The following is a 20,177-nucleotide window of genomic DNA, read 5'->3' as shown; positions in this document are numbered from 1 at the left end:
GGGATCTTGGGCACGCACGCACATGCACCCGGCGTGAGTTTTAAGCCTCTGGGTCTGGGACACGAACTGCAGTCGACTACATGGGAGTCCAGCCAGTTGACCATTACGCTAACTGCTGGTCCCCTTTCCTCTTTTTTTAAAAATAATATTTTATTTTATTTTATTTTATTTTGTTATTATTTTAAAAATTTGACTGGAGAAAGATGGGAGTGGGGGAGGAAAGAGAGCAAGTCACCAGGTTTGGGACTTGAACCATGTTGGTCATGTGGGAATCTAGTGCCTTAACCACCACGTTATCTGCTGGCTTCCTCTTTCCTTATTTTTAAAACAATTGCTGGAGGGTACATGTGCTTACTAGAAAGAGACAGAGGCAGGGAGAAGGCACCCTTAGTGGGGTGTGGTCATACCGGTCTGTTTTTCTGTCCTGTTGAGCTTTGGGGCATACATGCACGTTTGCCTGGTATATTTCTAAAGTCCCCAGGGCTGGGACTGGAGCTGTGGTCTGCCATGTGGGATCCAGCTCCCTTAGCCACTAGGCTGTAGGACTAGCCCTGGACATTTACTTTCTTTGTTGCACTAGCTGTGTTTCAGGTGCTCCGTAGCCACATGTGGCCAGTGGCTATTGGATTAGACAGAGCAAGCATAGAACATTTCATCATTGCAGAATGCTCTGTGTTGCTCTGGATCATCTCCATTTTATATTTGATTTTGATCAACGGCATGTATTTACAATATCAGTCATTGAGGTTACTAACTAACTTGAACTTTATTTCTTCATTTTTCAGTTTTTGGAGCTGTGAGAGATACAGCAGTTTGGTCAATATTGTCTTAACATGCTTCAAATAAATCAGGTGAGTTTGCGTTAAGACATGTCTTAGTGACTGGTGCATTGGCTGTAAATTGTGAAACATTTTAACTCAGCTTTTCTGTAACCATAACCTGAACACCACTTCACAGAGCAATTCCTTACTCTGCAATCATCACTGGAGGTTGTACAGGGCAGGTTGCTTAATGACTGCAGTGGTAGTCCTGGAAGTTGATAATTGCTGAGTGTGCAGAGCACAAAGTGTGTCTGTTCTCGATGTCACATCCCTCCAGAAACTTACTGGCGTGTTCACAATGCCTGCGATTGTGATGTCGCTTTGGTTGGTGGCAGTTCTGCAGGCTCAAAGCATTTCTAGTGACAAGTCTTAGGAAGTAGTTGTATCAGTGTGTTAAAAAAAGGTTCCTTTTCTAGGGCACAGAAAACGCTAGAAAAAAGTGCTCTGCTGAATAAACTACAGCATATAGTACGTCAGACTCACTGAAAGAAGTATTTTTCTTAGGTCTTGGCATTTCTCCAATAATTTTATACATTTAATTTTACCCTTTTTTCCGGGGGGAGAGGTTTTTGCTATAAGGTATGTACATTCACCAGAAAGAGAGAGAGACAGAGAGATAGAAAGTGAGAAATCACCCCCCAGGCGGGATGGCCATGCCACAATCCCTTTTCCTCCACTCTCCTCTCGGGATCTTGGGCACGCACGCACATGCACCCGGCGTGAGTTTAAGCCACCAGATCTGGGACTCGAACCGTGGTGGACTACGTGGGAGTCCAGCGACATAGCCATTATGCCAGCTGCTGGTCCCTTGATTGCAGATTAAGAGAAAAATAATTGATATTTTTTCTCTTACTTTGAGAAATTAATCCCACCCTCCCTCCAATGCACAGTCCCACTCTGCCTAAGAAATCTCTTCTGGCTTTTGTGTATCACGTACCATCTCTAAGCCAGTGACTTCTAAGTTTGTGCCTGGTCTAGACTTCATTTTTGAGCTCCAGATTTATGTAGCAGTTACCAGCTTGATCTCTTAACTTGGATATCCATACATCGCAGACTTAGTACGTGCCCAAGAAATAACCTGAATGTTTCAGTCAGACTGGACTTGAGTTTCAGTTCCTAGATTAAGCAGGCTTGTTCCAGCTGCAGAGGCTGTACATAGATTTTCTTTGCTTGGACCCTCTTACTGTCCCCTCTGGTTGACTCACTTGTCCACGCTGCAGATAGACTCTCATAACGCCTGCCCTTTTATTTAATGATATAATGACAGTTGTAGTTAGAGTCAACTGTGTTATTTGTTTAATATCTGCCTTCCTTGTTAGATGATATGCTCTATGAAAACGGTGACTTTGCTTTTTAACTCTCATATCCCTAGGTGCTAGAGAAAATAACATAAATAGTTTCTGTGTGTTTGTTGGATGAGTGCATGAAATGATGCCAGGGTTGTCACTAAAGCGAGGACGTTTCCATTCTTTTCAACAGTTACCACATAATTGTGTTGTACGTTTTGGTATTATATGATGCCTGTGTTGCATGAATGCTGTTAACAAAATCTCTCTTATGCAAAGTTGTTCTTTTTGTCCTGTACTAGAAAGTTTATTTGTGCCCCCCCAAAAAAGTTTTTAATCAAAGACATTACCAATACTGGCTTACAGGAATCGTACTGTGCTCCGTGCTTCCTGCACACTGACGGCTGCTCCTGAATCTTCTTGGAATCATCAGTGGTGCTTTATGAAACTTGACTTGCACCTGTGGTGTGGGTGTGAAGGCGCCACTAAAAGACTTTCAATGATATGGGCACAGTTAGAATAGTTTGTTTCAGTAGTCTGCCATGGAGAGATGGAAATGATCATTTGTTTTATGCCAGCCAACTTCATGGAAAATTACAGTTTATGGATTAGTCCTAATGGGAATTTACTGGCCAGCTCTGTTGCAGGTGATGTTGAATCAGGCATTGCAAATGATTCCTAGGCGATATTCTTTCTAGCCACAGTCAGTTCTTCCAGCCTTGGCTCGAAGTGGTAAACAGTGCCTGGAGATACAGCTACTAGCTTGTGCTAGATAGGTAGTCCTAGAATCCCTTAAGAATCCACTCTTTTTGTTATCTTTTAGTTTTATTTCCCCAAATATTCCAGCCTGAGGAGAAATGTTAACATAATTTGAAATAGTAGAATCTATAAAGACTTTCTCTTCAGCCAAATATAAAGTTGAATTCTTAAACTTACGATTTTTATTTCTTTTCTTTTCTTTTCTTTTCTTTTTTTTTTTTTAGAGGTTTTTGCTACAGGGCACGTGTGCTCACCAGAGAGACAGAAAGTGAGAATTCACCCCTCAGGGGGGATGGCCACGCCGCAATCCCTTCTCCTCCATTCTCCTCTCAGGATCTTGGGCACGCACGCGCACTCAGATGTGCTTGGCGTGAGTTTAAGCCACCGGGTCCGGGACTCGAACCGCGGTCGACTACATGGGAGTCCAGTAACATAGCCATTATGCTAACTGCTGGTCCCTGATTTTTAATTCTTAAAATTTTCAGTGATTGCTTTCTCATGAGAGAGAAGGTTCTCAAATAAATGTGTAAAAACATAAAAAGATTTAAACTGATCAACTTGAAACCACTGAGATTTTTACTATGTGATTTTTCAACACTGAGTCTAGAATTAAGTTCACATTTTAGTTTGGCAGATCTTTGCTTTGCTTACGATGCTTGAGTTACTCTCTTTCCTTGTCCTAAAAGATTCTTCTGTGTGTGCGTTCCTAAAACTAATTAGAAAATTAGGCTATTGAATACTAAATTATTTGATACTAATCTTGCCTGACATTATTATTACAAAACATAAGTTTTTTTTTTTTTAGAGGTTTTTGCTACAGGGCACGTGTGCTCACCAGAGAGACAGAAAGTGAGAATTCACCCCTCAGGGGGGATGGCCACGCCGCAATCCCTTCTCCTCCATTCTCCTCTCAGGATCTTGGGCACGCACGCGCACTCAGATGTGCTTGGCGTGAGTTTAAGCCACCGGGTCCGGGACTCGAACCGCGGTCGACTACATGGGAGTCCAGTAACATAGCCATTATGCTAACTGCTGGTCCCTGATTTTTAATTCTTAAAATTTTCAGTGATTGCTTTCTCATGAGAGAGAAGGTTCTCAAATAAATGTGTAAAAACATAAAAAGATTTAAACTGATCAACTTGAAACCACTGAGATTTTTACTATGTGATTTTTCAACACTGAGTCTAGAATTAAGTTCACATTTTAGTTTGGCAGATCTTTGCTTTGCTTACGATGCTTGAGTTACTCTCTTTCCTTGTCCTAAAAGATTCTTCTGTGTGTGCGTTCCTAAAACTAATTAGAAAATTAGGCTATTGAATACTAAATTATTTGATACTAATCTTGCCTGACATTATTATTACAAAACATAAGAACATTCTGTTTAGATAATGGTACTTTCACACCTTTAAATTGTGACCCTCATTTTTGCTTTGCCTTTTATGAATATTTCATTGTCCACATGCAGCCCCTGCTTGCTGTAAAAAATTAGGTGGTTGAAATAAGCAAAAATGAAAGAAAAATCACAAGGAAATTCCACTGTTCTTTTACAGAGATAATCACTGCTAACATTTTGGGGTGTATACTTCTAGATTTTTTTCTATGCAGGTATGTTTTTTTGTGAATGTATGTCATTAAAATATTGGGACTATGTGATATGTAATGTTCTGCAGTGATTTAATAATACTTTTTAGTTTGAAATACTAGAATTCGTTTAACCAAGCCCTTATTGTTAGACAGATTTTTTTTTTTTTTTTAAGGATTTTCACTATAGGGCGCATGTGCTTGCTGGAGAGACAGAAAGTGAGAAATCACCCCTGGGGGCATGGCCACGCTGCAGTCTCTTCTCCTCTCAGGATTTTGGGCACGCACGCACATGTGCCCAGTGTGAGGTTTTAAGACACTCGGTCCGGGACAGGAACCATGGTAGATTGTGTGGAAATTCAGTGATATCACCATTATGCCATCTGCTGGTCCCTGGGCAGATTTTTTGTATTACAGTAGTGCTACAATGACATTGTGAACATACATTTATTTTTCCAATTAGTTTCTTTTAATTAATGGTTAGAAATAAAATACCGGTCAAAGGATATATGGATTCTAAAGCTATTGGATGCATAAAGACCCAAAATACAAAAACTGTCCACAGGAAGTATACGACAATGCCTGTTTCCTTAGTTTCTTGAGAAGTTTTTCAGTCTTTGCCAATCTGTCTGACAAAAAGTGGTATTTTAGTTTGTGTTTCTATGATTTGCTTCTGTTTGTTGTTCCTTTGTATTTCGAGTGATACGACTGCTTATATGTGTCCATTGTCATTTTTCCTTTTTTATTAGTACAAAACATTATTTGGATTATACCCCTGGAAAATTTTCTGAACTAGTATTTATAATCATTCTTTTATGCTTTTCATTCATTAGTCAACAAATAACTAATAGGAATATCCTAGTTTCCAGGGTACCATAGTAGGTAGGGGTTTGCTATAATATAATTTTCAGCCTTTCTCTCTGATGATTAATTAGTTAAGTCCCTAGGGGGAAAAATTCATTTCAACGTTAAGTTGTAGCAAATATAGATTAAGATGGCACGTGTGTTGTGAGGTAATATTTTAAAATGAGTGGCTGAAATAGGGTCAGTTTTGGGGAATTAGTCAGTATTAGGAAGGTGTAGCATTGAGAGAGGCGCCCCCACCCCTGCCCTGGCATCCAGCTAATCGAGAGCTGAATAGTCTGGTGGTTCTTTTTACAGAGGTTTGGTAGTAGTTACAGGGAACATGGAAGCTGTGAGGAAGCTTTAAGGTGTGGCTGGAGTGGCAGGGGAAGGCAGGTAGTATGAAACAACTTCAGCACCAGAGGAATAGGAAGACCCTGCCAGCCAAGAGGGAGCCAGGTGTTAGGAAGTTGATAGTATAATGTATATTATAAAGCTAGGACTCAGTTATCGAGGAGCAAAGGCTTGTTGTGAGGTGTTATTGAGATTAATACAGGCAAAATGCTTAGCTTTGGTCCTGGTATCACCGCTACTGCTATTAATTTTACTATTAACGTTGCTATTGCTGCATAACTCTGGGGGGGGGGTGGAAAGGAGGGCAGAGGGCGGACATTTAGACAGATGACTGAGTTAAGTATTTGGAGGAAGGAAGTACTTGGGTACTTTCTCAAGACTAGATTGACTTTAAGTACTCTCCTCTTTCTTGCCACAGACACCAGGAACTTTATTCTTTTCTCTTAAAAGTTACAGCTACTTACTCATGTTACTTTTTTCTTTAAGGCGGTGTAAAATCAACACCCTGCCTGCCTGTCTCTCTTTGCTAAGGTTTTTGCCATAGTATACATGTGCTCACAGGAGAGAGAGAGAGAGAGAGGGAAAGTAAGAAATCACTCCCCGGAGGGGGATATCCAGGCTGCAGTCCCTTTGCCTCCATTTTCATCCTGGGATTTTGAGCACACGTGCACACATGTCCTACATGATTTTCAAGCTGGCAGGTCTGGGACTCGATCTGGATTCACCCATGTAAGAATCTAGCATCTTAACCATCATGCCATCTGCTGGCCCCTGCCCATTTCTCTTAGAGCCATAAAATACAGTTAAACATATAGAGGTTAAAACATGTAAGAAGGACTCTTTCTTTCCTCTATTGGCGTAACAGGGACTGGATTCATCCTATGTGTAGCTGCCTTCTAAGTCAGCCCCTAATGATGCCTGCATTCTGATATGTCCATCATTGTGTAATCCTCTTGCAAGCTTGTTGGTCTATGTGACCAACAGAACATGGCAGAAATGATGGATCCTAAGGAATGGTTATTTATAAAACACATTGTGGCTTCTGCATTTTTGCTTGTACTCCTCGTCTCTCTCTCTCTCTCTGCTTGCTCCCTCTGAGAATAGTTAGCTGTCATGTTGTGATCAGCCCAGTGAAAAAACCCATTTGGTGAGAAATCCCGGCCTCCTAACAACAGCCAACTTAAGGAACTGAGGCCTCTAGCCAGTAGCATGTGAGTGAACCTTCTTGGAAGCTGATCTTCCAGCCTTAGACAAACTTCCAGACTGTTGCCCCAGTGACATGTTGATTGCATTCTCAGGAGAGATCCTGAGCCAGAACCACTCAGCTAAACTGTTTCCTGATTTCCAATCCTGATAAATTGTGTGGAAAAAAAAAAACTTGTTTGTTTTTTAAAGCCAATACATTGGGATAATTTATTATGTAGCAAAAATATACTGTTCCTCTTTAAATAGCTTGAGAACACATAAGATATGTAGACAATGGTTTTTAGTTTTTAGACACAATCTGGTGGCAGAATCAGACTATAATCCCTGAGGGAATGGAAACCAGTACACTAAAGCCCATCAGCTGAATCAGTTTGCTGTAGAGCCTAGAGGCAGTTTATTGCACAGGGCAAGGAGGAGGAACCAAAGTAGAGCCAGTAGTCTTATTGAGATAGAGACAAAGATAAGCCAAGGTCTGGTTACAATTGCAGGGCACAGTGCCAGAGAAAGAGGATCTAGGGGTGGGTAGAGGGCAGTAGAGAGAACACACCAAAAGCAAGAGAACATGCGTAAGTATGCATGCATTCTGGAGTTCTGCAGAGGTTTCTTTTTGGAGAGTTTTTTTTTTTTTTTTCTTTTTTTTTGAGAGTTTTTTGCTATAGGGTACGTGCGCTCGCCAGAAAAAGAGATAGATAGAAAGCGAGAAATCACTCCCCAGGGGGGATGGTCACGCCACAGTCTCTTCTCCTCCATTCTCCTCTCTGGATCTTGGGCATGCACACACATGTGCCTGGCGTGAGTTTAAGCCACCAGGTTTGAGACTCGAACCGCGGTCGACCACATGGGAGTTCAGCGACATAGCCATTATGCTAACTGCTGGTCCCTACAGAGGGTTCTTTAGTCTCTGGCTGAGTTTTGATTTGTAGATGTATGACTGGACCTACCCAAAACCAGAGAAGAAACTATTGGAAAGCAGTAAGAAAAACAACTTTCATACACAAGGTTAACAAAAGGCTAGAAATAGTTCTTGCTTCTATAACTCAGAGTGAAAAACCTTGTAATTCATGGGACATTGGGAAGATCCAAGTGATTCCAGGTAATGTAATGGCATCAGAATACTATTTAGAGAAATACAATTTAGGACCCAACCATGTAAAATACACACTTTTTGTCATTCAATCAAAGATTAAAATACTTGTGTCACCTTCAGTAATGGATAGAACAATGAGACATATGATAGTAAGGCAGTAGAGAACTTGAATGGCAGTATAAGCTGACTAGACCTTATAGTCATAAACAGTATACCTAGTAATAGCAGAATACACGTTCTTCTCAAGTATACCTAAAACATTCACAGGATTGTTAGGCCACAAAACAGGTTTCAATAAATTTTAAGCAATTATAGTCCTACAAAGTATCTTCTCCAACTATACTGAAGTGACATTGGAAATCGGTGATGGGAGAAATACTGGAAAATTTCAGTGCTTGGGGGCAGCAGGTGGCATGGTGCTTAAGGCCATGTGTGTGTGTGCCTAAAATCCTGACAACATGGAGAAAGAGAGATGGGATCGCAGCATGACCTTGTCCTGTTGGGGGGTTGCTATTTCCTTTTCTTCCCTCCGACTTTGTCTTGCTGTCTCTCTTTCTCTGGTGAGTATATATACCCTCTGGCAAATACAGAAAAAAAAAAAAAAAGATTTGTTAAAGGAAGTTCTTTAGGTAGAAAAAATATACTTACGATGGAAATTTGGATGTTGGGAAAAAAGCGATAAAATATGAGGTAAATATTAGAATTTTTCTTCATTGTTAAACTCTTTAAGAGATAATGGTCTAAAGCAAAAATATTTACAGTGCCCTGGGGACTATAACATTATATAGAAATAAATTGATGTCAATAGTATAAAAAATAGGTCAGAAGAGGAAGTATAGCATTGTTATGGGCTTATACAATGCATGAAGTGGTATGATATATTTGAAAATGAACTGTATATATTTTAGAGCAATTGCCATAAAACAAAACGTGGAGCGGTTTTTTTGCTATATGGCACGTGCACTCGCCAGCCAGACAGAGAGAGACAGAGAGATAGAAAGCAAGAAATCACCCCCCGGGGGGATGGCCATGCCGCAATCCCTTCTCCTCCATTCTCCTCTTGGGATCTTGGGCATGCACGCACACGCGCCTGGTGTGAGTTTAAGCCACCAGGTCCGGGACCCGAACCGTGGTCGACTATGTGGGAGTCCAGCGACATAGCCATTACGCTAACTGCTGGTTCCAGGAACATTTTATCTCCTATAGAGGAGATAAAATGGACTACTAAAAAATAATCAGTCCAAATTAAGGAAGACAAAGATGAAAAAGAAAATAATGGATGGGTCAAAAGATGGCAAACAGTAGACTTAAATCTAAGCATATTGATAATTACAATAAATATTAATGATCTAAGCACTTTAACTAAAGGCAGAGATTGTCAGGGTAGATAGAAAAGCAAAACCTAAGGCTTTTTTTTTTAAATTTTTAAAAAAACTATTCACTTACATTTGTTATTATTTTTTAATTTGAACAGGCACACACACACACACAAAATTTGGATGTTGGGAAAAAAGCGATAAAATATGAGGTAAATATTAGAATTTTTCTTCATTGTTAAACTCTTTAAGAGATAATGGTCTAAAGCAAAAATATTTACAGTGCCCTGGGGACTATAACATTATATAGAAATAAATTGATGTCAATAGTATAAAAAATAGGTCAGAAGAGGAAGTATAGCATTGTTATGGGCTTATACAATGCATGAAGTGGTATGATATATTTGAAAATGAACTGTATATATTTTAGAGCAATTGCCATAAAACAAAACGTGGAGCGGTTTTTTTGCTATATGGCACGTGCACTCGCCAGCCAGACAGAGAGAGACAGAGAGATAGAAAGCAAGAAATCACCCCCCGGGGGGATGGCCATGCCGCAATCCCTTCTCCTCCATTCTCCTCTTGGGATCTTGGGCATGCCCGCACACGCGCCGGGTGTGAGTTTAAGCCACCAGGTCCGGGACCCGAACCGTGGTCGACTATGTGGGAGTCCAGCGACATAGCCATTACGCTAACTGCTGGTTCCAGGAACATTTTATCTCCTATAGAGGAGATAAAATGGACTACTAAAAAATAATCAGTCCAAATTAAGGAAGACAAAGATGAAAAAGAAAATAATGGATGGGTCAAAAGATTGCAAAACAGTAGACTTAAATCTAAGCATATTGATAATTACAATAAATATTAATGATCTAAGCACTTTAACTAAAGGCAGAGATTGTCAGGGTAGATAGAAAAGCAAAACCTAAGGCTTTTTTTTTTAAATTTTTAAAAAAACTATTCACTTACATTTGTTATTATTTTTTAATTTGAACAGGCACACACACACACACACACACACACAGAAAGAGAGAGAAAGGGAAAAGGAGAAATTGAGTCCCCAGGTCTGGCACTTGAACTGTGATTGACCATGGAGGAATCCAGTGCCTGTAACAATCGTGCTACCTGCCACCTGCCACCCCCCAGCCTTGTTTTCAAGAAACTTACTTTAAATAGGAAGAGAGATTAAACATGCAAAGATGGGTGGGGACTTCTGCATCTGTCCATACAGAGTAACAAGGATTATATATATCCTTCTCTTGAAAAAATCCCATCCTTCTCCCCCCCAAATACATGGAAACAATAGTTCTTAAGACATTAGATATCAGGAAGTAAAGATGTGTAGGAGGTGAGAAACAAGGTGACCATTACATTTGCTCCCGCCTACTGCTTTGAGTGATTTTCCAGAATGTGGCATTAGGAGTGAAAACTGGAATGTGAAACCTGCCAGATCCCTTGAGTTGGGGGATGTTGCTACTCTGGAACAACTTAGCAAATTACAAAAACAAGACTTGAGGTCCAGCAAGGGTGTAGGGTGGGTAAGGCTGCTAGATTCCACATGATCAGCTGCATGGTTTGAGTACTGGACCCAGCAGTTTGAGAAACACGGTGGGTGCATGTGTGTGCATGCCCAGAATTCCGAGAGGAGAGTGAAAGAGAAGGGATTATAGAGTGGGTCATCCTCTCTCGGGAGTGCTTTCTCTCTTCCTCTGTCTGTCTGTCTCTTCCTTTCTCTGTCTCTAGCAAGTGTGTGTACCCTATAGCAAGCTTAAAGTAAATAAAATAAAAGCAAGACTTGAACAGGCTGCTTTCAAATTACTTAAATGTATGTCAGAAAAATTCAGGATTTGTAGGAATGAAAAGTATTCATCACACAACAAAGTACAATTAAAAATGTATGTCATTCAGTTGAAGATTACTATGTATGTAGAGAAGCATGAAAATATGACTCACAATGAGGATAATAATACAGATTGGCACAACACTGTCTTAAATGTGAGAATGAGCAAAGGAGATTAAAACCAGTTGTTGAGGAACCAGCAGTTAGTGTAATGGCTATGTCGCTGGACTCCCACGTAGTCGACCGCGGTTCGCGTCCCGGACCCGGTGGCTTAAAACTCAAGCCAGGCACATGTGCGTGCGTGCCCAAGATCCCCAGAGGAGAATGGAGGAGAAGGGATTGCGGCGTGACCATCCCCCCTGGGGGTGATTTCTCACTTTCTGTCTCTCTGTCTCTCTCTGTCTGTCTGGCGAGTGCACATGCCCTATAGTGAAAACCTCTCAAAAAAAAAAAAACAACCCAATTGTTATAATTGTACTCCATGTGTTCATAGAGATACAGAAGATTCAGAAAGACCCATATTAAACTTACAAGTATGAAAACTGCATCTGAGGTGAGAAATATATTGGATGAGACAAATTAGACATTACAGAAAAAATGATTAAGGCATAACATTAGAAACTAACCAGAACGAAACAGAGAAAAAGAGTATAAAAACATAAAAAAACGGGGCCAGCAGGTAGTGTAGTACTGGACTCCCATGTGGCTGACTGTGGTTTGAGTCCCAGATGTAGAGACCTAAGACTCACCCCAGGCACATGTGTATGTGTGCTGAAAATCCTGAGGGGAGAATGGAAGAGAATGGATTGAAGCGAGGTTGTTCCCCTGAGGGGTGACTTCTTGCTTTCTGTCTCTGTTTCTCTTTCTCTTCCTGGTGGGTGCGTGTTCCCTATAGCAAAAATCTCTTGGGGGAAAAAAAAAACAACCAAAAAACAAAAAGCACAGCAGGTAGTGTGGTGGTTAGGTGCTGGACTCCCACATGACCCATCACAGTTTGAGCCCTGGACCAGGTGGCTTGCTTTCACACTTTCTCTCTCTCTCTCTCTTTCTGGTGACTGCATGTGCCCTGTAGCAAATTATAAAGTAATCATAATGGGGTGGGGGCTGGCAGGTGGCATGGTGGTAAAAGGCACTGGACTCCCACATGGCTGACTGCAGTTCAAGTCCCAGACCTGGTGGCTTGCTTTTTCACTTTTCCTGTCTTCCTCTCTCACTCTGTCCCTCTCTGGACAAATTAAAATAAATAAATAAATAAATAAATAAATAAAGTTAAATAAAACAATTCTTTAAAAAATGGTAAGTAAACATAAATAATTAGGGGCTGCAGATGGCATAGTACTTATGTCACTGGACTTCCACATGGCTGACTGTGGTTCGAATCCTAGATCCAGTGGCTTGAAAATCATGCCAGACACGTGCATGCACATGCCCAAGATCCCGGGAGGAGAATGAAAGAGAAGGGATTGCGGCATGGCCATTCTCCTGAGGATGATTTCTCACTTTGTCTCTCACTGTCTCTCTCTCTCTCTGGTGATTGCACATGCCTAAGGCAAAACCATAATTTATTTAAAAATATTAAATAAATAATGTTTGTACAAAAAGGTAATTGTTTAAACTGAAAGCATTAACAAGCTCTTGTGGGGTTTATAATATACATAGAAGTAAAATGCATGATAACCATATCTTGATAATAGAGAGGGAGAAATGGAATTATACTATTGTAAGATTTTTTTTTTTAAGAGATTTTTGCTATAGGGCACATGCGCTTGCCAGAGAGACAGAAAGTGAGAAATCACCCCCTAGGGGGGATGGCCATGCCACAGTCCCTTCTCCTCTATTCTGCTCTCAGGATTTTGGGCACGTTTGCACATGCACCAAGTGTGAGTTTCAAGGTACTAGGTCTGGGACTTGAACCATGATTGGCCATATGAGAGTCCAGCGATTTAACCATTACGTCATTTGCTGGTCCCGTAAGGGTCTTATACTGTAAACGAGGTGGTTTAATATTACTTGAATGTACACTGTGAAAAGTTAAGGGTATGTTTCAAATTCTAGAACAGTCACTAAAATAGCAAAACAGTCAAAACTAGTAAGCCAAGAAAAGGGGAGATAAAATGGAATTACACAGATTAATTAATCAAACAGAAAGCAAGAAAAGATAAAAAGGAACAAAACTCTAATGAGACAAATGTAAAACAATAGCAAGATGTTAGACTCAAATCTAACCAAATGCACAGGCACGTATGAATGATCACATTGACTGTGAATCATCACATTAAATGTGCACTTAAAGGCCAAGGTTGTCAGATTGCATAGAAAAGTAAGATTCAACTATTCTTGCCTAGAAGATAGTTTAAATATAAACACAAATAAGTTAAGTGTAAAAGAATGAAAAAATAAATGGTCACATAGTAATCCAAAAAGAAACTTGGAGTGATTATTTAATATCAGATAAAGGAGATTCCAGAGCAAGGAATGTTAATTACCATGCACAGAAAAGGTCATTTAATTCTCAGTGATAAAGGGGTCAGTTAATTAAGAGAAGATAGCAACACTAAGTCCCTATGAACCTATTTACAGAGCTTCAAGACACATGAAGCAAAAGCTAATAAAAATGGAAAGAAAAATTAAGAAATCTGCAGTTATTATTGGAGATTTCAGTAACCCCTCTCAATAATTGATACAACAAATGGATATCACTAAAGATTTAGTAGGCTTGAATAACACTGTTAACCATCCTGACCTGATGATGTTATAGACCACTCCACTAAGGACAGCGGAACACATATTTGTTCACAAAGTCACAAAGAAGTTTTACCAAGATAAACTATATTCTGGGCCATAAAACAAGGCTGAATAAATTCAAAAGGATTCAAGCCACAAAAAGAATGGTCTAATCTGAGTATAATGAAATCAGAAATGATTATCAGAGGGGCCAGCAGGTGGTGTCATGGCTGACTGTGGTTTGAGTCCTGGACCTGGTGGCTTGCTTTCTCATTTTCCCTCCCTCTCTCTGTTTAAATTAAATAATAACAATAATAAATAAAATAAAATAAGTAATTCTAAAAAAAAGAATTAAAAAAAGAAATCATTATTAGAAAGATCCTTAGGAAACCCCCAATACTGAGAAATTAAATAACATGCTTATAACTAATTCATGATTAAAAATAAGTGAAAAAAGAAATTAGAAGGTATTTAAAACTTGGGAACAGCAGAAGGCATAATGGTTATGTCACTGAACTCCCACATAATCCAGTGCAGTTCAAGTCCTGGACTTGGCAACTTAAAACTCACGCCAGCTGGCATGTGTGTGTATGCATGCGTGTGTGTGTCCCCAACATTTTAAGAGGAGAATAGAGAAGAGGAGTGATTGCAGTGTGATCATCCCCACGAGGGTAGGGGGTGGTGGTGGGGTGAGTTCTTGCTTTCTGTCTCTCTGGCGAGTGCATGTGCCCTGTAGCAAAACTCTCTTAAAAAAAAAAGGTATTTGAAACTGAGTGACGATGGCAATACAGCGTATTAGAAATCACTAAAACAGTACTTAGTGGAAAATGTATAGTATTAAATGTCTACATTAAGAAAAAAGAAAACTCTGAAATAAATTATTTCAGCCTTTACCTTAAGAAAATAAAAAAGAAGAGCAACTTAATCCCAAAGGAGGCAGAAGAAAATAGATAACCTGAACAGTTCTATGTGTATTAAAGAAATAGAAATTGTATTAAAAATCTTAACACACAGAAAACTCTACATAGTTTCACTGGTGAGTTATACCAAACATTTACAGAAGAAATAATAGCAATTTTACAATGTTTTCAAAAATACTGAAATGGGGGACCAGCAGATGGCATAATGTTTACATTGCTGAACTCCCACATAGTCAACTGCAGTTCAAGCCCAGGACTGAGTGACTTTAAACCCATGCCAGGCACATGTATATATGTGCATGCCCAAGATCCTGAGAAGAGAATGGAAGAGAAATCACCTCCCGGGGGGGTGATTTCTCATTTTCTGTCTCTCTGTTTCTGTCTCTCCGGCAAGTACACACAACCTATAACAAAAATCTCTCTCTCTCAAACAAATACTGAAATGGAGGATATCCTTTTCAAAGTTTATGATACTAGCATTACTGGGGTACCAGATCCAGATAAAGACATTATAAAAATAACTGTAGACCAATACTTACTACAAAATATAGTTATGAAAATCTGAATGAAGTTTTAGCAGATCTAATTCAACAGTGCAGATACTCCTTGGAACCAGCAGTTAGCATAATGGCTACGTTGCTGGACTCCCATGTAGTTGTCCGTGGTTCGCGTCCCGGACTCGGTGGCTTAAACTCACACTGGGCGCATGTGCGTACGTGCCCAAGATCCCAAGAGGAGAATGGAGGAGAAGGGATTGCAGCGTGGCCATCCACCCTGGGGGGGGGGGTGATTTCTTGCTTTCTCTCTCTCTGTCTCTGTCTGGCGAGTACACACGCCCTATAGCGAAAACCTCTCCAAAAAAAAAAAAAAAAACCAGTGCAGATACTCCTTGACAGAGAGTGGGGTTTCCTTCCCAATAAACCCATCATCAATGGGAAATGTCACAAATCAAAAATACATGTAATAAACCTAACCTATTGAACATCATAACTTAGCCTGAGCTATTTTAAATGTGCTTAGGACACTTGGGTTAGCTTCAGTAGGGCAAAACCTTTCAACACAAAGTCCATTTTATGTCTCATGTAATTTATAGACTTCTGTACTGAAAGTGGAAAACAGTGTTAACAGTGTTAGTATGAGCACTACAAATACAGTTTCTATGAACTTTTGTTGCTTTTGTACCACCATAAAGTCCAAAAATTCTAAACCAAACCATCTTAAGTTGGGTACTGTATGTATACTAAAATTCTAATAATGTTGTAACTATGTTATATCCCAGGAATGCAGGTTGGTGTAACATTCAAAAAAATCAGTCAGTGCAATTCATGTGTTAATCACATGATCATCTCAGTAGATCCAGACAAACTATTTGACAAAATCTAATATCATTTTTTTAAGATCTTTTTTTCCCTGGTAGGGCATGAGCCCTTGCCAGAAAGACAGAGAGACAGAAAGTGAGGGTGAGAAGTCACCCTCAGGGTGGATGGCCATGCCACAGTTTCTTCTCCTCTATTCTCTGAGGATTTTGGGCACACATACACATGTGCCTGGTGTGAGGTTTAGGCCACCAGGTGTGGGACTTGAACCTGCCCCAAATCTTTATCATTTTCTCCCCTTCCCCCAGAGGTTTTTGCATGTGCACGCCAGAAAGACAGAGACAGAGAGACAGAAAGCGAGAAACCACACCCCAGGGGGGTTGTCCACACCGCAATCCCTTCTCCTCCATTCTCCTCTCAGGATCTTGGGCACGCACGCACATGTGTCCGGTGTCTGTTTAAGCCACCGGGTCCGAGACTTGAACCGTAGTCAACTACATGGGAGTCCAGCAACACATAGCTATTATGCCAACTGCTGGTCCCACCTGCCAGAAATCTTAAGGGTACACTTAGGCATGCATGTGTATGTGTGAGAGAGAACCCGCCAACAGAGCCTGACCACATTGTAATTCTTTGTCCTCCAGTTGTCCATTCCATCCTGATCCTGGGAACACAGGCTTGTGCCTGGTATGTTTTTCAAGCTGTCAGGGCTGGGACTTGAACCCTGGATAGCCATATGGGATTTGCCTTTCTCTGTAAAGCACATATCCACTGTGCTATTGGTCAGTCCTCGTATCATTTTGATTGAAAAAACCCTCTGCAACCTGGGAATAGAAGTGAACGTTTAAAATCTGATTATGTGCATATATGAAAACCTCTAAGTGGTCTTGTACTTGTTGATGAAAACTTACCGCTTAAAAAAGACAGAAATGTCCAATACAGTCCTCTTCAACATTGCTCTGGGAGTTCTAGACAGCGTAATCAAGAAAGAGAAGGAAATAAATGGTATTCAGATTTGAAAGGAAGGAATAAAACTGTCCTTTTCACAGATGACCTGATTGTGTAGAAAGACTAATGAATGAGTGTAGCAAGGTTATTGAGTACACGAGGTCTCCAGAAAATTCATAGAAAATGCATTCTTAAGAAAAAACTATGCATGGATTTCACATTTGTTTTTGAACTGAAACTAATACTTTAATTCCATTTTCTGCAAATTTTTAAAAGTACTTCATTAAGAGCAATATACATAAATCTGTTTCTATACGTTAGGTAGGAGCAGTCAGCAATAGAAGTAAAAAATGCTGTTTTGGGGGCCACCAGATGGCGTAATGGTCGTCTTGCTGGACTCCCACGTAGTCTACTGCTGTTTGAGTCCCAGACCTGATGGCTAAAAAATCATGCTGGGTGCATGTATCTGCATGCCCCAAATCCCGATAGGAGAATGGAGGAGAAGGGATTTTGGTGTGGCCATCCCCTCGGATTTCTTGCTTTCTGTCTCTCATCTCTGTTTCTCCAGCAAGTGCACATGTCCTATTGCAAAAATCTCTCTCTTTTTAAAAATTATTTTGTTTACCTTTATTTTAATTTGACCAAAGAAGGACAGAGTGAGAGGAAGGGAGAGAGGGAAGGCAAGAAAGCAAGCTGCCAGGTCTGAGACTCAAAATGTGGTTGACACGTGGGAGTCCAACGCCATGCCACCTGCTGGCCCCAGCAAAAAAAAAAACAAAAAAAACTCTCTTTAAAAAAAAAAAAAGTAGGACTAGCAGATGGCATAATGGTTACAGTGTTGGACTCCCATGTAGTCGACCGTGATTTGAGTCCTGGACCTGACAACTTAAAACACACTAGACATATGTGCACACATGCCCAAAATCCCAAAAAGAGAACAGAGGTGAAGAGACTGCAGTGTGGCCACTACCCCGGCGGGGGGTGGGGGGGTGATTTCTCTCTTTCTGTCTCTCTGTCTCTGTCTTTCTGGTGAGCGCACACGCCCTATACCAAAAACCTCTCAAAAAAAAAAAAAAAAAGAGAGAGCTGGATTCTCACATGACTGACCACGTGGTTCTAATCTAATAAAAAATTTTAAAAAATGTTTTTCTTCACTCACGATAGGGCATATGCAAGTGTACGAGAGAGAAAGAAAGAGAATTGAGTCCCCTCCACGGGCTGATCAGGCCCATGACTTACTTCCTCCAGTCTGGATCTTGGGCATGTTCCTTTATGCCCACCATATTTTAGCTGGCTGGTCCTTTACCCCAGCACTACAAACCAAACCGTTGGCACATGGTGTGATGAAGGAAAGTACTGCTTTATTGCAATGTGCAAAGCAAGGAGAGTGGGCAGCTCATGCTGAAAAGGCCTGGTCTCCCTGAGGAGTTACCCACATAAGTTTTGAAGGGCAAAATTAATGTTGTGTGTGGGGAGGTGGGGGTGGGGCCCCAGGCTTGTGATCAGTTCAGTGATTAATTGTGGGCTTTCTTGATTGGGGAGTCCTTAGTTTCTGTTCAGGTTTCTGGCATCATTCTTTCTTCTTTTTTTTTTTTCTTTTTTTTGTAGAAGTTTTTGCTATAGGGCACATGTGCTCACCAGGAAGACAGAGAGAGAGAGACAGAAAGTGAAAAATCACCCCTCCAAGGGGGACGGTCACGCCGCAATCCCTTCTCCTCCGTTCTTCTCTCGAGATCTTGGGCACGCATGCACACGCGCCCGGTGTGAGTTTTGAGCCACCAGGTTCGGGACTCGAACCACGGTCAACTACGTAGGAGTCCAGCGACATAGCCATTACGCTAACTGCTGGTCCCCTCTGACATCATTTAACCTGGAGTCTATGTGCTCACAGCCAGCTGTTTCCATTCTGTAAAACATCTTAAATATTGTAGTTAAAACTTTATCTTCCCTTGGGGCCAGTGGGTGGTGTGGTGATTAAAGTGCTGGACACTCCCACATGGCCAACCACGGTTTGAGTCCTAAACCTGGTAGTTTCTTTCTCACTTTCTCTCTCTCTCACTCTGTCTCTCTCTCTGGTCAAATTAAGATATATGAATGAATAAATAAAATAAAATAATTCTTTAAAAAAAACCTTAACTTTTCTTTTAAGTGAAATTTTTAGAAGTCTTAGGGCCCTCATTCATGGTCAGTGTTACCCAGTTACCATAACCAAAGTCTGAAGCCCTAACCCATTACTTTGGGCCATTACAATGTAAATGTACCTTGTATTCCAAGTCTCTTGGAAAGATATTTAACTTTTTTCCCTCTTTTATTATTTATTTATTTTTAAGAAGATTTTTGCCATAGGGCATGTATGCTAGCTGGAAAAGAGAGAGAGAAAGTGAGAGTGAGAGCGAGTGTGTAAGAGTAAGAAATCATCCTCCAGGAAGGATGGCCACACCACAGTCCTTTCGCCTTCATTCTTGTCCTGGGAATTTGGGCACATGTACATAAGTGCCCTGCATTTTTCTTTAAACAAAAATTACTTATTTAATTTTATTTATTATTGTTTTTCTGTTTGCTACAGGGCACGTGCATTCACGAGAGAGAGAGAGAGAGAGAGAGAGAGAGAGAGAGAGAGAGAGAGAGAGAGAAAGTGAGAAAGCAAGCCATCAGGTCTATGACTTGAACCATGGTCAGCCATGTGGGAGTCCATCACCTTAAGTACCATGCCACCTGCTGTTTCCCGAGCTGTGCTGATTAAGCCACCAGGTCCAGGACTGGAACTCCAGTCAGCCATGTGGGATCCAGTACCTTAACCACTGTGCCTACTGACCCCAAAGCGTTTTATTTTCAGTTCAGCACTTATTGATTTTTCAGTTGGGGATTTTCATTTGTTTCTTAACAGAAGTGTAAACCGAGGGCCCATCCCATTTTAGGGGGTTCTACTCAGTTTCTTTTTTGAAATAAGAACTTAAATGTCTTCCTAATGGATAGACAGTTAATATAGGGAGTTCAATGACTGGGTAGTTGACTGGTGATTTTGCTTAGACAGCCTCAGTTGAGGGTCCAATATAAAGTTAAATGGTTTGTTTTATTTGTAACCATGCACAAATAGATTTCACCTAGAAGATGAATTCTTTTACTCTTTTGACTTTTTTCTTTCTTTTTATTTTACTTGGGAATTAAAATAAGTT

At 40.5% G+C, this 20,177-nt stretch overlaps 1 protein-coding gene across 4 annotated transcripts in view; it reads left to right on the top strand.

Moving 5' to 3' along the window:
* The window catches only part of STAU2 (staufen double-stranded RNA binding protein 2), a 375,847-nt gene that overhangs the window by 10,657 nt on the left and 345,013 nt on the right, over window positions 1-20,177 (top strand). For all 4 annotated transcript variants that reach the window (XM_014589776.2, XM_014589796.2, XM_014589754.2 and 1 more), the window contains exon 2: window positions 786-851. Coding sequence is in view for 1 of the 4 variants with exons in the window: in XM_014589796.2 (XP_014445282.1) it covers window positions 834-851 (18 nt within the window). In the remaining 3 variants the exon portion in view is untranslated. The remainder of the gene's footprint in view (window positions 1-785; window positions 852-20,177) is intronic.

The sequence above is a fragment of the Tupaia chinensis genome, unplaced genomic scaffold (genome assembly GCF_000334495.1).
Source record: "Tupaia chinensis unplaced genomic scaffold, TupChi_1.0 Scaffold000002_1, whole genome shotgun sequence".
Taxonomy (NCBI): Eukaryota; Metazoa; Chordata; class Mammalia; order Scandentia; family Tupaiidae; genus Tupaia; species Tupaia belangeri.
Note: the sequence above shows the minus strand (reverse complement) of the source record. Positions and strands in the feature narration are given on the sequence as shown.